General features: G+C 38.2%; 1 protein-coding gene across 1 annotated transcript; it reads right to left on the minus strand.

The window, feature by feature from the left end:
* Window positions 1-492: 492 nt before the first annotated feature.
* ftcd (formimidoyltransferase cyclodeaminase) lies at window positions 493-13,966 on the minus strand. The gene is made up of 14 exons (XM_085348279.1): window positions 13,839-13,966; window positions 12,139-12,322; window positions 11,936-12,064; window positions 10,460-10,548; window positions 10,078-10,257; window positions 9,639-9,776; window positions 7,605-7,736; window positions 7,458-7,519; window positions 1,799-1,925; window positions 1,559-1,720; window positions 1,361-1,404; window positions 981-1,119; window positions 649-744; window positions 493-565 (listed from the first exon to the last, which is right to left on the minus strand). Exons 1-14 carry the CDS (start codon window positions 13,890-13,892, stop codon window positions 494-496), a joined length of 1,608 nt encoding a protein of 535 aa, XP_085204405.1. The 5' UTR covers window positions 13,893-13,966; the 3' UTR covers window position 493.
* Window positions 13,967-17,676: the final 3,710 nt, after the last annotated feature.

Below are 17,676 nucleotides of genomic sequence, written 5' to 3' on the forward strand. Positions count from 1 at the left end.
CAATCTTTGAATGCTGAAAAAGCACAGTGTATCCAGAAAAACACATTATATTATATAAATTATTATAAAATTTGTGTGCGCCTAACTTTTGTGCCAGTACGCCTAACTTTAAAAAGTTAGGCGTACCGGTACGCCCATGGCAAAAAGTTAGTCTAGAGCCCTGCCGGCGTTTGGGTCCTCTTTCCCCACATCTCCACGGTCTGCCATCGCATACGATAAAATTTTTACCAGTATTTCTAGTACCATGTTCGTCCACTGCAACATAATCTGTCCCGACAGAAAATCATCTTACAATAAAATGTTATTGTGATTCTGCTCTGTGAATATGAACGGAAAGAAATGACCAAAAATTAAAAACTTTTACCATTTCAAGTAACCTCTTTATTCTGAAGATTTTCCCTTGTAATACATTCATTGTATCCAGCTCTTCAGTGTTTAAAGTCACATTAATGTCAGATTATCTTCCTTGTGCAGCTTTATTTATTTCTTCAGTCTATTCAGCATGGAGGATGGCAGCACTGCTGTCTTTGGCTTCATGTAGCAGTTCTGACGCTCTCTTCTGGGTCTGCAGCAGAAACAAAAAAAACGAGTTATTCACAAGCAGAGCATATCAACAGCAACATTGAAGAACCTCATGGACACACTTACTGCTGCTCTGAAGGCTTCATCTGTGATGTCTTTGAGGTTGATCGTGACATTGTAGTATGCTCCAAAAACAGCTGTTTCTAAAGCTTTAGCTGCTACCTGAGACCAGAAATAAAACATGACAGGTGGGCTTATTTACAGCTTTGCTGTTGCAGGCGATGTTTGACAGAAAAGTGGGAGTAAAGACTAAAAGATTTAATATGCATTCATGTTTTAACACACCACTAATAAAAGACAAAGTTCCTCTCAGTTTATATCACCATGATGCTGAAGGTGCACTTTATAACCTTCAGAGAATCTGAGCAGAACAAGTAGAAATGAGTGTTTTTTCACACCTGAGCATCAGACTTGCAGCTAAAATTTCCGTAGACAACCATTTCTTTAAGAGATGGCCAAAGGATGCTGATCCTCTCAGCAAGAGCCAATGGGACGGCAACAGCTTGCTTCAGTCCTTCCTGCATCGCAGCTTCTCTCCTGATGAGAACAACAAACAAATAAACAGGAAGTGTTTCTGCAGCTGACAGAAATGAAATTAGTTTTGACCTTTTCAGCTGTAAAAAGAACAAAGTGAATATTTGATTATTTAAAAAAATGATCACAGGTGGAAACGTGGTTCTGAAAGTTACAAGGACATTTTAAAGACGTTTAAAAAATGTAACCTGACGGCATTCAGTCATTAGCAGTAATTGGTGGTCTTAAAGTCTTGAGTATTCACCTTTTCATTTCCTCTGCAGTTTTCTTTGGCATTTTCAGTGCTGCCTACAACATGAGACGAATATGATCAACTCAAATCTGACATGAAGACAAAACATAATCACACTCTGGTTACAGTGAAAGAAGTAAAGAGTGGAAATGGTTCCGGGTGCCTGCAGATGTTTCTGAGGCTCTGCAGCTGTTGGACCTTCCTCCTCACCATGTAGCTGTTGAAGGCGGAGGAGTCGGCATCCACCATGTCCAGCAATTCATTCATGGCCTGATAAAATGGAGGAATCAGCCTCCTCATCACACTGTCCAGATTCTCAAACTGCCTCTTCCCATACGTCATCTGACCAACCATGGCACCCAGTGCGGCCCCCTACAAGAGGGATACGAAATAAAATAAGTAACTAAAAGTAAAATTGTATCATTTTGTTATGAACCTAAAAGCTCGTACCATTGCACCAACTGCTGCAGAAACTGATCCTCCTCCGGGAGCTGCTGTCCGAGCACCAACGCTCTGAACAAACTGCCGCAGAGACAAAGACACCAGCTGTCCATCCTCCTGTGACTTCACCATGTACCTGCACAGGTGATACACACCACACCTACTTTTAACAAGATATCATCATCATTTATCATCTACTATATAATACTGACAAATAATGTTATATATAGCTTTTGTTTTATTTTAAAATATTCTGGGTTTGTCACAGGATTGATGCTGGATGTTGTTGAGGTTTAAATTTATAATCTTAAATGTTTATATGCTAATTATATTGCTTTATATAAGAAAGGCCTAACTCTGAGTACACTCTGTGCCAAAAGTGCTGACACGAAACTGCATGCTTTTGCAGAAGCATTGTAATTGCAGTAGAAAGTGAAACCAACTAGGCTGTTTGATCGAAACTTAAAGTGTGGTGTGACGTAGAGAGCAAGTATATAAATACCTAGGCTGCCGTTTGTGCTTCAGACCTGGGGTTGTGTGTTTTGTGTTCAGGTCTCATTATCCTGGATATGTAAAATAAAGATAATTTTTAAAGTAAAAGGACCACTTTTGAGCCATGTCTTTCTTGGCCCTAAAGAATCCAAAAGAACCGGAATTTAATACTTGGTGCCAGTGACCCGGATTCTTTTGCGGCTGAGGGGACTAATTTGGACCTTAAGGTACGATCTGATATGAGGTGGACAACAGACCACCTCATACCTATACAAAAGAGTACAGGTAAGCGCAAGCCTGTTGAAAATTGTGCACATTGGATGAATTCTAAATTAGTTGTCCACTGAATTGATGATTATTACCATTAAAGTGGCTCAGTAGTGGAAATTAAACTAAATTATAAAATCTATTAAGTAGATCTCAGGTGACATGTCCATGATACCTTTGGGTAATTAGAAATAAATACAGGTAAAGTTTGGGGATATTTGATAAAATTTATTGTGATTAATTTTAGGGTGAAGTTGAAAGTTGTTGTGATGTATGTTTGAAGTTGGTGTGTTATGTGTGTGTTAAGTCAGCCAAGAAAAGAGATTAGATTAGGACATTTGGTCAGGGAATTTTATTCCCACATTGATTATAGGGTGGGACCCGGGCATCAGATAATAAACTGGCGGTTATAGTCCACAGTGATGCTTCCAGAATTATTTAAAGTACTTAGGAAGGGAATTTGGACTTCCTAGGGGTGCAAAATGTTCTGAGGGTTATGCCTCCACTCTGTTCCGGACGCGGAACATTGTCCTTGGGCGAGAGGGTTAATTCAGCTGGCAACTGCGAGCACTGGGGACGCTCGTTAATAGCTAGTGGTCAAGCACCACTTTTCTTGCACCATTTGACCGACAGGGGTGGGGCCCCCGGGCGTGACCATTTTAAACGTGGCTCACATGTAAGCTTTACATAAAGCTTCAGGCGCCAGCACGACGCTGGGCGTTCATGAGGTGGAGCTTCTTGTCGAGCTGCGTGAAGCTCTTATAGATTAAGATAGGACTTAGTAATCGGGCCGCTGTCCCGGACAGATAACGGCTACAATTGACCAGCAAGGTGGGTGAACCTGGGCTTAGATGCTTTTAAATTAGTCGAAATGGTAGGATGACTAGTACTAGAGGAAGATGAAGTGAAGATGTGAATATGGTAATGGAAATAATTTATCTTGGCAGTTACTGGGAGTCTTTTGTTATATATAAATGTGTGAATGTATAAGTGAAGTGTAAAATTGTCATTTGGAATGAATGATTAAAGGTGAACATTGTTTTGAGAAAAAAGTGTGTGTGAGACGACGAAGTTCAGGGAAGTGTGTAAAATGCTGATGAAAGTATTGCGTGAATGATGCTACAAAACTGAGCTGAAAGAATGGTGATATGTGTGGAAAATTGTTAATTGTCCTGATGTCTGAAAGAGCTTTGCTGGGCACGCTGAAGATTTGGTGTGAATGCTGGCAAATGAAAGAGCTTAGTATATTTAAGTGTGTGTGTGCGTGAAATAAGGGCACATTGTCTTTAGATCAAGACTTAGCAGCAGTGTTGGTCAAGTTACTTGAAAAAGTAATCAGTAACTAATTACTGATTACTTCCCCCAAAAAGTAATCCTGTTACTTTACTGATTACTTATTTTCAAAAGTAATTAATTACTTAGTTACTTAGTTACTTTTTAAAAACACGATTTACAACCTGAAGAGGTAATAAAGCGATAGATCTTTCAGTCCAATTCTACTTTTTCTGCATAATCCATCATACAAAATGTAATCAAATGGAAAAGTCTCTTTTTTTTAACTTGTTTTATCAGTTTTAATCTTTTAACTTTATGCATCAAGCAAAAATTTAATTATATGCAACATTCTCTGAGTTGAATAAATTAGTTTAACATTTAAACCTATTTTCTACACATTCCAGCACATAAAATAAAATATTTTTTGTGTTTACACTCACTCTTTCAAATAGATGCAAGTAAAACACAGCAGAACATAAATAAAGTCAAAGACTCAGCGGTCCTGTTGCTCTATTTTCACCTGTAAAGCAGGACTGCGGTAGGCGGAGGTTTACCCTGGTGCAGGTGTGCCGCGGTCAGTTGAAGAATCCGCGAGTTTCTCTGTGAGTTTCCCATTACATCGTTGCGCACTCGGTGCTTGCTTGGAAGTTTAGGAAGTTTTTTCGTTGTAAAAAGAAGTTTTCTTCCCACGCACGATGAACACTAATGTTTTTGTCACTTTTTATGGAATCAAACTCAAAGTAAGGTCAGTACTTCCACGCTTTAAACGCTGCACGCTCATACTCTCTCCCACAATCGATATGTGATCCATTGTTGATCTGCACACAGCTGTTGTCACTAACGGCGCACTCGCTTACGTCACTGTCGTGAGACATTCTCGCACGAAATCACGGTTTTAGTAACGCAGTAACACAGCGTTCCTACGGGAAAGTAACGGTAATCTAATTACCGTTTTTGCAATAGTAATCCCTTACTTTACTCGTTACTTGAAAAAAGTAATCAGATTACAGTAATGCGTTACAAGTAACGCGTTACTGCCCATCTCTGACGTTCACCATATCACAACAATGAGGTTATACAAAACACACATATACAAAGGCTTACATGTGAAATTACTTTTGGGGAGAAGCAGAATTGAGATAGTTTGAATCCACAGCTCAGTGCAAAGAGGCATGAGTTAAACCTGATTATAAAATACATATGCAATGAAGAAGCAGCTTACACTCCATTAACATGACCACATAACATGAACGCAAGGAAGAACACGCTTACATTTATCAAGGTGAATACATGAAATAAATTGGTATTTCTGGCCGGAGAGAGAGAAGTGGGTCATTTAAGCACTCATGATAATAATGAAAATGTCTCAGTTTTGTTATTTTTAGGTGTAAAGCAGACCTGGATCAATTTTCCACATGCAGCGGTCGGAAGAAACTTATAGGTAAACATCACTGGAAACGTTCAGGCCGAGTTTCTGGTTGAATTGGCTGAAGACAAGGAATGCTGTTATTTAAGGTGGGACATCAAAATTTGGGTTAGTAAACTTGGGGAAGAGAAAACTGACTGCTTAAGTGGGAAAACACTGCAAAAAGAAACATACAAAATCACACACACAAACAGAAAATGCATTAACCTTACAACTACGAGAGAGCTCATGAAGATTAGACAGCATGTTGAGCATGTGAGTCTGTTTATTAGTGTTAAAATAGTGTGAATTTAACACACTTAAACTCTGAAGTTGAGGAATAACTCAGAAAAGCTCCATGACAAGAGAGTGACGTTGGTGAAAATGAAAAAGTGATTAAGAGCTTGAAGTAGTTTTAAAATAGTGAATTGGAAATGCTCTTGTGTCGATTGAGCAAAACAAGTGATTTTTCTAGGAAGGAATAAAATAATTTAATAATGTGGTAAGATTTAAATATGCCTTTCTCTTGTCATGGTAACTTCTTGAGATATGACTCAGTATGCAAATTAGCTGAAATGAGTGGTGAGAAAGAAGCTTCCTGTGTGGCTGTGTGTCTGAGGCTTTCAATGAAGGAAACATAGCAGAGACTGAGGAGGATTACTTGGTGAAAGATATAATAGCAAAGTAACAGGATAATAAATTAAGGTGGTCAGGTCTGTTCAGAAGGGCAGATTTGGACAAGAAATTTATAATTTAGTGATGACACATTGTTATAACGGGTTTATATCTTATGCTAAATCTATGTATGTTAAAGTGCTAAAAGGGGGACATAACTGTGTGGCTTTTAACAAGATTTTTTGTGTGTATTTAGCAGGTGAAATTATGTCAGTTGACCTCGGACTCTCAGGACGCTGTGGAATCTGAGGCCAACCACTGAGATATGATGTGGGGAAGAATGAACAGAGGGAGTGATTTTAAGTCTGATTTCAGACTATGTAAGTATTAATTAAACCAAGAGTAGGGCAAAACTTTTGTGGCCCTGAAGTTTTAATCTCCATAACATATTGATAGATTAATAAGCAACATTTTTGTGTGTTTAAGATCCTTGGGGTTGTTGTTTGAGTGATGGGTGGATTCTGTCAGTTAGATTTGGGTTGTTTTCTTATTTTATTAGAGGGAGTTTTAGTAAACATGGACATGTCTAGAATTGGGCCCTTTAAAATTGTAACAGTGCACTTAGAGAAAACCTGTCAGGTGATTATGTGTTGTGTTTTGATGAGCTAATAATCAGCTCTCTTTTTTTTTCATTTTTTGTAAGCAGGCCTTCAAGATTGAATTAACAGCGCTGAAAAGCGCCAAGCAAACTACTGTTTTGGACGCTTGGCCTCAAATTAGGTGAACCACAGCCTCACAGATCTGGGACTATGGACCATACGGATCGGGCTCTCATTGGCATGTTTCAAAATTTTTTTTTTTTTTTTTGCCTCAGATGAAGACAGATGAACTGCTCCATCTACAAAGTGGAATTTCTGAGCACCTGAATAGAGAAACTCTAAATCCCCCAACAGGACCTTCATGAAAATCATAACATGTTTGACCTCTTTTCTAGTGACGGCACTGCTAGTGAGAGACGTACGGTTTTTGATATTGTCATTGCAGAACAAACTGACATTGATACAAGATATCAGATATCACTGATACAAATATGATTGATATGGAACCACTGATATCAGTAACTACTGGAGGGACTACTATAAAAAAAAATAACTGATTCAACCAACAGATTCTGTCTGCCATGATTCTTTTTAAGACATGTCCCACCTTAACACTGTATAAGAAATGGTTCTCACATTTGTTGAAATATGGTCCTTAAAAGACACCAAAATACAACAGATGCTGGCATCATCTCAGTGGAAAAGAAGCATCCGACTGGTGTGCTAGGGTTCAGAAGTTCAGAAACATGATGTAAAATCTGGTACCAGAGACAACCTACTAACCCTCAATGATTATTAGGTGGGTTTGGCAGTTTTCTCAATCCACTCCACAAATGTTCTAGAGACTTTAAAAGGATTTATAATGTCCTTCTGCTTTCTGTTTATTTATTACTCACAGATAAAATGTAATCCTGTCATTATAAGGGCTGAATGTTCTTCGATGTTCTTATATATTTTTCGGGATATAAAGTATATAATGAATCAGCTGACTACATCACAGTTTGTAAATACTCACTCTATGATTCTCTCCTTTGGATTAAACAGACCGAGGGAGTCGAGGCCAAGTTTACTGATCACCTGACAACAAACAAACAAACAATCAGAGCCTATAATTTATTAAAATATCTTAAAAAAAAAAAAAAAAAAAGAGTCATCTGCTGACCAGTCGGACTTTGTGCTCCTCTTTGATAATGAAGAGTCGTTCTCTCTGGATGTAAAAGTCAGCAGAGTCCAGCAGAGCCTTCAGAGGGATCAGGCCGACAATCTGAGAGCCGACCACAGGCAAGTTTAGGTCCTAAAAGACAATTTCAATAAAAGAAAAAATTAAGTCAGTAACAGTCTAAGGATTTGTTGGTCTTTACTTAACCCTTTAAGACCTACCATAGTCTGCCAGAGCTTATATTTATATTTTTACATGCTGTAGTTCCCTTTTTGGGAGCATTTCAAGTTGCTATACGTTAATACAACAGTTATAGCTCAAATTTTAATAATATGTATGCATTAAGTCCATAGTAACCACAAAAATTGCAAAAAAGTGCAATAAACCACAAAAGAAATTAAAATCGTTTTTAGTTTTTTTTTTTTACATATATTTATAGTTAGAGAAATTTAACCTCTTAAGCACCAAGGGGGGTTTCTGAACTTCCTGCTCGAAAATGTAATGCCCAAATTTAATTGATTATTTCTCTCCAATTACAAACTCTGTCCTTACAATCTTGGTATCAAAATAAAGCTAACACTCACCAGAGGTGTAAATATTGAAGCAGATATTACTGTGTCAAAGTTCCTGAGACTGGAACACAGGAAAAGTAAGTATATTTTATCCTCGCCTAATTTTTTTTTTTTTTTTAATTTTTAGCATATAACCCTTTTAAAAATATGCCTCAGATCACATTTGGTTCCAGGATTTCAGTAACCAACATATAAACATCATCTGTGCAAAGATTTATGTTTCTAAAGTGAAACAGTGAAAAATTACTGCCCTGTCAATACATCAATATCCAGACGTAGTACAAAAATGACCAAATTTGACACATAATTGGACACCATGCCAGTTGAATTTTTTTAGGTATTAAAGAGCAGAAATTAATAAATTTTATTATCAGGCCTAAAAATGCTCTTTTTTAAAATATATTTTTGAAGAATTAACCACACATTTACATGGTAATGGCCCTTTTCTGCAGTGCGCATGAAGCGTTTAAATGGTCTCTGGCCCTTTAAACTCCGAGGGGCTGTAACTTTGGTTTCTTTTGGTCAATTTGCATGATTGACACCTCTTTTTAATTGTTTTAGACAATAGAATCAAAGTAACGATGCCACGTTCACGTCACTTCAACCAATCAGACGTGGGCCCAAATTTGCTGCATGTGGCGTCTGTCCAGTCACGTGTCTGTAGGTGGGTCTAAAATGGAGGTTGTTGACAGAAAACGGCTCTGATGCGGCTAGGTAGGCATGGTAACTACTGGTAATCACGTGGCTACCGGCTACCAGCGAAAATAACGGAGGAAATCGGGATGGTAAGCCAATCTCTGTCTTAGCGCATTTGCACCACTCTGTGTTTTAGTGGTCTTCTTTTGCGGCTCATTCAGTGAATTTTGGTCTGATCGTGGTGAAACTTGGTGTGTGGAGTCAGTGATAGCTCTGGAAGCTAACCAGCCTATCTTTAGCCGGTTACATGAAGTCTGGAGAATTTCCGGTTCAGTTTTGTTTGTTTAGCGGTCTTCTGTGCATTTACGTAACTGCTTGTTTAATCATGGCTTGTTTTCAATGTGTTTGGTGGTTGTAGAAATGGTTTATATGACATTTTAGCTGAGATTCTGAGGTTTCTGTGGATACCACACATGTCTGGACTTATATTTCTCATCCTGTGTTATAACTGATTAAACGAGATGTCCTCCTTTTTGCCCCCGGTACCGGGGGCGTGGGGCTTAAGTGGTTTTAAGAGGTTTATCCCTCAAAACTGTAAATAAAAAAAAGTTGTACAAAAAAGTTTCCAACAACAGGAAATTTATTTTGAGTGTCTTCATAATTTTATTTTTGAGATACATCAATTTTTATATACTACAGGAAAAATGAAAATGAGTATTATAATGCTAATTTGCAAAAAAACCAGCATGTGCATCAAAATAAACTATTTCCAGCAGTGTAATTTGAGTTCTAAGCATCCCAGAAACGACACAAAGTACACAGCTCTAACCTCCGCATCTCTGCAGATCTCCTCATACACAGCATGGAGGGGCGTCACCTCATAGTCCAGAATGTTGGTGGAAACCTGAGCAAGGTTAGCCTCATCCAGGTACCAACCAATCCCCTGCACCTTCTTCAGCTGCCCAGGCTTATGAACACAGAGAAGAAGAAAAAAAGATTTTAATACTTAGTTTTATATCAAGTCCTATTTAATTAAGTAAACCTTTCAAACAAACATAAGAAATTCAAAAATAATCGGAAATTTCAACAAATTCTCCAAAAAGTGGAAAATATTAGAAAAAAATTGATTTAAAAAAGAAAAATCTGAAAAATTCATCAACAAAACAGGAAGAAAGAAATCCTAAAAGGACATTTTAATCATGTCATGACAGCGAGCAACACCCACAGCATGAAAAGCTAAATAAATAACCCAGATTCCCAGGACGCACCTGGTCCTTCCCTCGACCCTGCTCCCGGATGTCCAGTGCTATGCGATGAGCCTGTTCTTTAGTGCTGATCAGGTTCACATTATAGGCAATGAGGAACTTACGAGCACCAGTTACTGTTGCGCCCCAAGATGGTACAAAGTCGGCGGGGCCAAAGTCAGGGGCCCATTCATCACGTTTCAACTGGAGGGAGAAAAACATTGTAATTGGAAATAGAGACAATTTTCTTGTGGTTAACCATATTTCAAGTTAAAAATAAAAATCAATCACTGACCCTGCTGTTACAAAGAAACCTTTTTTTTTTTTTTAGAAATCATTCTCAGAAGAGCCACACAACACTAAATGAGCGAAGAAGAAAGGAGATGATGATTTGATGAGTCCTCACCTTTTCAGGCAAAGCTTCGTACTCTCCTGTTCGCACAGATGGGAGGCTTCTCCTGGTCTCTGTTCGAGCTGCTTCTCCATAAAGATACACTGTGGAAAAAGAACCTTATTTACTTCTTAATTTGAATTTAAACCAAAAACAGTGTATAGTAAGCTGAGACTTGAATCTCGGGTTTATTGCTGAGAGGGTGAAGCCTCCCTTTTGGTTCTAATGTAAAAACATTTTGTGGTTTTTAAAAATCAGAGCAGTCAGGAAAAAACCCCCAAATCATTTTACCTCATTAACCTTCCAGTTCTGTGCTCCCCCATCCCCCTTACTTTAGTGTTCTCATTCAAAATTGACCAGTCTGTTTTAACAGCTCTTAAAAGAATGACCAGGAATACAGTGCCACCCACTCATTTGCACTTCTGGAGTTTTGTTCTGGGCTCAGCATGCACTGGAGCTGACGTCCAAATGTTTGCATTTGTAGTGACAAAGTTGCTCTCTGACTTTGGCAGCAATTTATTGACAACTCAGTAAGAACATGGTAATAGTGTGGAGTGTGGCATAAAGGGACAATAGTTCCATAATACCGTATACCACTATGCAATTACAATATAATAACTAGTAATAGCTTGTTTCATTGGCTTTTAGCTTTTGCATGCAGCATAGTAGAAATGGTAGTCTTATATTTAGTTGCACTGATTTATAGTTATTATATAAAAACTACCACACAAGTACACCACAGCATCAAATATAAAATATTTGAATATTATTACATTCAAACAAAGGACCCTTTTTAAGGTATATGGAAAATTCATTTCACATATAAATATTGTAATATTATCCTAATATATGAAAACACCAACAATAAATAAATCAACTTCTGACTCTTTGGCTTCATTTGAATGCGACAGGTGATTTTTTTTTTCATGTACTTGGTCTCTCACCACTGATACAACACTAGCATCTGTGCAATCGGTCTCCGTACAGCTCTTATAGTCCTGAATAACAAACCAAAACCTTCCACTTCAGTCTGATTTCCTCAGCTACAAAAGACATTAAATTCCAGACTTATTTACTTACAATATGAAATTCTGAATTAAGTAGCACCTCTGTCATTTACCTAACTCACACAAAAATTCTGGGCACTGATCAGCACCTTCCACAAAACAAGGAGACATTGTTGCCATCATTAGAAAACCACTGGGTGGAGAAAAAGGCTTAACAACAAAAACCTCACAACTGTGAAACATTGCAGGTTGTCATAAGTCTGTCTGTGTTACTTGCTTTTTGTGCTTTATGTCTCGTCTGTCTTATCCAGGTATTGCTGTTTTTTGTTTTTTTTTAGTTTTCCTAATAAACAATAAAAATTGACTATTTTTTTTTAATTTTACATTGGCATTTAGTTTTATAATTTTATTCTGTTTCTCATTCTTGTTTTCTTGCATGTTTGACTGCAATAAAGCTGAAGCTGTTTTTTTTAATGAGCCTCACCGGGCACATGCAGCATCTCTGCCAGTTTCTGTCCGAACACGTTGGCACACTGCACGCAGTTGTCCATGCTGACGTTCTGGACGGGGATGAAGGGACAAACGTCCATGGCCCCGGTCCGAGGATGTTCACCTGGACAGGAAACATGTTAATGCCTTGATGTTAGGAAGCAGCTCCCTGAGATGAGCTGCTGGGCTCAGACACACCTGAATGTTTTCTCATGTCAATAAGGCTGAAGGCCTGGCGGGCGGCGTTCAGCGCCCCCTCCACCACTGCCTCAGGAGAGCCCACAAAGGTGTAGACGGTGCGGTTAGTGGAGGCTCCAGGGTCGACGTCCAGCAGGCTGCAGCCGGGTGTGCTGGAGATGGCTGCTGAGATGGCATCGATCACCTAAACAATTCATGGAGAAGTTGTAATAATGTGGCTCACCTGCTTTAGTTAGTCAAGCTCAAAGGAAATATTGTGTTAATAAAGAGCAAGAACACTTTGGATTGCGAGTAAGGATACTGTGGTGGCCAGAGTTTAGACTGTAATAATGGCTCTAATGAGCATCACAATGAAGTGAATGACCAGAATTTTATGCAGAATTGATTCTATAACTGTAGAAATTTACACTCAGCTGTCATTGAAATAAAATGGAAACAATTTGAAATGATTTAAAACCCGCATTAAACTGGAAATAGAACAAAGATAACATCAAAAAATTGAGAATTTGTGTTAGCAACAAGTATCAAAATCTTAAATTAGGAACATGTTTCTCGGCTCTATTTATTTATTTATTTATTTATTTACATTGTTATGAGGACACCAGTTGCTGCAGTTTGAAAACGACATACGTCCTTTCTCTTTCATAAAGTTGGGTTTCAGCTTCACCTGTTTTGTATTTTTGGTATCATAAAGCATCAGATGCTTTCAGTGAGTGTCCAATTTGGACTGTACTCTGGTTTGATTGGCAGCTGATTTTTTACAAACCAGTGCTGCTGGAATATGAGAACAGTGTAGTTTGTCAAAAAACAAGCATATTCTGTGGTTAAACAGAAAATCAGCTGATTATTTAATGTTCCCACTTCCGTGGAACTGTTTTCCTCTTGTGGGAACAGAGGGCAAAGGTCAGTACACAGCTTTACTCTGGAGTGAATCTTTAATGTCTGTTTAACGAATGTTTCAACAGATAATCTGAACTCAAGAGCACCTCACTCACACGTTAAACACATCAGTCTCCTGCAGATTTCATGTTGAGACATTTAAACTGTTTTCAGAGCAGTTTAAAGATATTTTGTTTGTTTAAAGATAAAAAGATTAGCTGTTTGTTTAATGACATATCTCATTACTCTAAACCATATCTTGGTCACTTTTTACTGAACCGCAGTTTTTGACAGTTTAAGTTATATTCTAGCATTTTATGCACTTCCTGTTCAGTAAAGATCCAGAAATCTGTCAATATTTTTATTTTAAATTCAAAGGCAAATGAAGAATGAAGTCTAGGATCTTGCTATGCTCTTCTTTTCTCTTTTCCTTTCTCCTCAGATGGCTGTTCCTCTGAGGGAGGCTACTTCCTGTAAGATGAAGTTCTTCCTCCCCACTGTCACCAAGTGCTGTTCACAGGGAATCATCCGATTCTCTCTCTCTCATGATCTCAAACTGCCAAAAGAGCCTAAAGTTTTTTCTGATTTTTTAAAATCATCTCAATGTCAAAGATGTATAAACTATTAAATCAAACACACAGATCAAAGCAGCAAATACAAACACTTGCAGTTGTAACTTTAAAACTAAAGTCAAACAGCATTTCAATTCACAATGAGCACATTTATACTTGAATCACATTTTGCTGATAATACTCACACACCTTTACTTATTTACTTTAAACTGTTTAAATGTTAATTAGGCAGAAAAGTCCTCCTCTCACCTCTTTGTTTCGGCCCTCGGAGAAGTTGGGGACACACTCCACCAGCCGAGCCATGGTGCCTGCTAACTGAATGAAAACCCAAAGAGTTCAGTTTCACCCAAGTCCAACCTCACATACCCCCCTCCAAAAACCTCTGAACCCCTCAGACAGACACTGAGCAGCGGTTCAATCATTAACTGTGTGCAGCAGATCAGTATGTAGGTCACCTGACAATGATTACCACCTCTGCACACAGACACTCTTTCAAATGCCAGCAGATTTTTTCTACATAAGAGAACTCTGTCTCAGTTTCTGATCACAGGCTGCGCTCTTGAGATAGTCCAGTCCAGAAGGGCAGAAAAAGCATGTTTCCTTCTATTCCTAAATCCTTGACCAACCAATCAGCATACTTCAAGACATTACTGATGCTGAATTTGTGAAAACTAAAATAAAACATAGACTTTTCATTCTAATAATTTTATCCTTTAGCTCTATGTTCACTGAGATCTGTCTCGCTAGCGTCCTGTAGCTGAATTTTTGCCAATTTCAGTACAGTGTGAGACATATAAGGATAGCCATAAACATCTGGGCTCTGTGCTGTGAAACAAATTCAACATACTCAGAATAACTTCCAGTTACCTGGATTTATGGCTTTACCCTACCCTAACATCATCAGTCAGACAAAGAGGCCATAAGAAAGTAGGTATCAACATTAGGTTAAACCAGGTCAGTCTAGGTACAAGTGCTGTAAAATGACAAGGGTGGCTTTGGCAGCATGTGACCAATTTGCCACCTAGCCGAAAACCCGTAGTGATCACGTACGTGTCTGTAGTATTGGAAGAGTTGAGACACATTTTTTTATAAACACTGCATCTCTGTGGCTTTTAAACCCCAAAACACGCTGCACCAAAAATTAGCCCACTCCAAGAATCGGGTCTCCCGACACAAACAGAGTAAGATAGTGTACGCTGTTAAGTGCCAAGAGGATTGCCAGGATTTATCTATTGGAGAAACCAAACAACCTCTGCCAAAGCAGATGGCACAACACAGAAGAGCTACCTCATCAAACCAAGACTCTGCGGTCTATTTACACGTACAGGCCAGTGCACACTCTTTCAATGATGAGGATGTACACATCCTGGACAGGGAGGAACGCTGGTTTGAGTGCGGAGTCAAGGAGGCCATTTACGTGAAAAGGCGAGGAATCCAGGCGGGGGCCTATGGGTACATCTTTCACTATCTTACAATGCTGTGATTGCAGCCATTCCCCAGCTCTCTGTAAATGGTACTCATGGCCATTGATCAGTCGTCTTTGATCAGTGGTCTTTGATCAATGATCTTTGATCACTAGTTGTTGATCAATGGTCATGAGAATTTGCATAATTATGATGAAGAAACTAACCTCCCAGCCTACTGTTCCTTCAGTGGTGCTAGTTTCTCATTATACAAATGTACTGTTTATAAGATTGGGGAAACCTGCAGTCAGCTGAGACTGAAGAAGTCACTTAGATGAGTGACGAAACGTTTCTCCCACTGAAAACGCTACGTCCAGATGAACAGAATCAACTTTTTGGGACTTGGAGTTGATGTTCCTCACTTTTGCCTAATAATGATTTACATTTCAGGTGTAGAGAGGTTGACCCAAACATGGAAGCTTTTTTGTTCCATTTAACTCATAAGGAGCAGTGGGCAGCCACCAGCATGGTCAGCATCAGTGGTCATTACTTGTTTTCTCTGTACATTTGAATTCTGGGTTAAATTGTCCTAAAACAAAACTCCCCCTACTGAATAATTTACAGCCAGTCCCTGTAAACTGGCTCTAAATTATTAGAGTGGGTGTCAAATGTAAGGCTCGAGGCTCACAGTCGGCTCATAAATGTTCGATTTTAACTGTATTTTCATGAGTTTTACTGCTTGTCCTGCTGATAAAGACCTCCCCCATGTGCATTCATACCACACTAAAGTAATTAAGTAATAGATAAAAAGTTCAATGACAGAAAAGTTGCATTTTCTTTGTGTACTATAGAAATCTCTCTGTTATTTATTTATTTATTTTACAATCGGCTCATAATAATAATAATAATAATAATAATAATAATAATAAAAAGGTAGAGGACAGTGCGCTACCAGGACGTCTCTGTAATTTTACAAAATGATTGTTTAAAGTTTAAACCCAAAGAGTCATGCTGACAGATTTCTTTGATTAACTACATTAGCATTTCTCTATCATGTAGAAAAAAAAGACATACGATTGTAGCAACACTTCTTTTTCCCGTATTAAGATATCTCATGGATTGCAGTTAAACTTCTGTACAGTGACAAAAAGAAGGGTTTCACTGGTCAGGACCACTTAAAGGCAAAGTGGGTGGTGCATGGTCCATGATGTAAAATGAGTTGGACATCACTGCTATACAGTATTATGGTGTTTCTATTATTTTGACCTGTTTTTGATGAACACGTGTTACCTTTACCTTCACTGCTGCTGACTGTAGGTCCTTGATCGTTTTACAATAAAAACAAAAATGACATTAAAAGTTTGCAGATACTGAGATTTACCAGTGACACTTCAGGTTTCACACTGTGCACCTTCCCTACGGTAAATCACACCATATTTATTGATTTAGCACCTTTTACGAAGGTGGACTGCAGTTCAAAGTCCTTTATAGGTAACTTATGAGCAAAGACAGTCGATACAGGAACTTTTTCCTGAAAAAAACGTGCAGTAAAACAATCATGTGTTATATGATCTGGTGGCTCATTGTGAAGCAGAATAATGCAGCTGAATGGTTTCATGCAGACTCACAGAGTGGCGTCTTTAAATATGTAAACTTTTACCAAACCGGACAAACAGGAAATCTGATTTGCAGCAGCTCAACATCATGGATGGCTGGGTTTGGCTCGTTTTCACTCTGGGTAAGAACAACTGAGTTTATCTGATTGTTGCTGGCATTTCTGGAGTTGTTAGTGAGACACAGTGTGACCTAAGTCACATCATATGATACCATAAAACACAATTTCTACTGTATTTTTTCCTTGACAACAATAACTATTATTTTAGTCATCACTGAAATCTCATCTAAGTCAAACTTGATTTTTCTTAATTTTAGATAAATAAGGTTAAACTAATGTTTACAGTATGAACAGATAAGTTATGCATGCAATATATAAAATTATTTATATAATTTGTCTATTTTTTTTTTGCTTTTCTCAGACTTAACCCAACAATTAAAAACATCTCAGCAACAGAATGGAAAAACATGTCATTTTATTGTTTTGGTTAATTTGTCATTCCCCAAAAGTTGATTCTGTTCATCTGGACGTAGCGTTTTCAGTGGGCGAAACATTTCCTCCTAAGTCATCCAAGTGACTTATTTAGTCTCAGGTGACTGGTGGATTCCCCAACCTTATAAACAGTACATTTGCACAATGACTGATACCAGCCCACTGAATGAAAAATGGGCTGGGAGGTCAGTTCCTTGATTGTTAATATAAAAATTGTGAGACTAAAGAAATCACTTTGATGACTGCTGTTTCTTCCACTAAAGATGCTACATCCAAATGAACAGACTCAAGTTTTTGGGATTTCCTTGCCTGGATGATTGAGCATGTATCAAGACTTTTCTTTGTCATTATCTTTATAACTAGCAAACTCTGTGATATATATACCTGTATATACACACACGAGTGCAGAATTTGTATTAATTATTTTTCTACATCATATAGATGTTGATGCTCACAGTGATCTATGCAGTGTCTGTTAAACACTTTTTTTTTCTATTTTTTATGTCACTGCTCGAGATTAATTGTTTGCAAAACTATGACTGTTATGTGTGTCCCATAATCATAATGAGCAGTGCCC

The sequence above is a fragment of the Diplotaxodon limnothrissa genome, linkage group LG23, assembly GCF_057381915.1.
Source record: "Diplotaxodon limnothrissa isolate DT_005_m linkage group LG23, D_limnothrissa_male_GT1.1, whole genome shotgun sequence".
NCBI lineage: Eukaryota > Metazoa > Chordata > Actinopteri > Cichliformes > Cichlidae > Diplotaxodon > Diplotaxodon limnothrissa.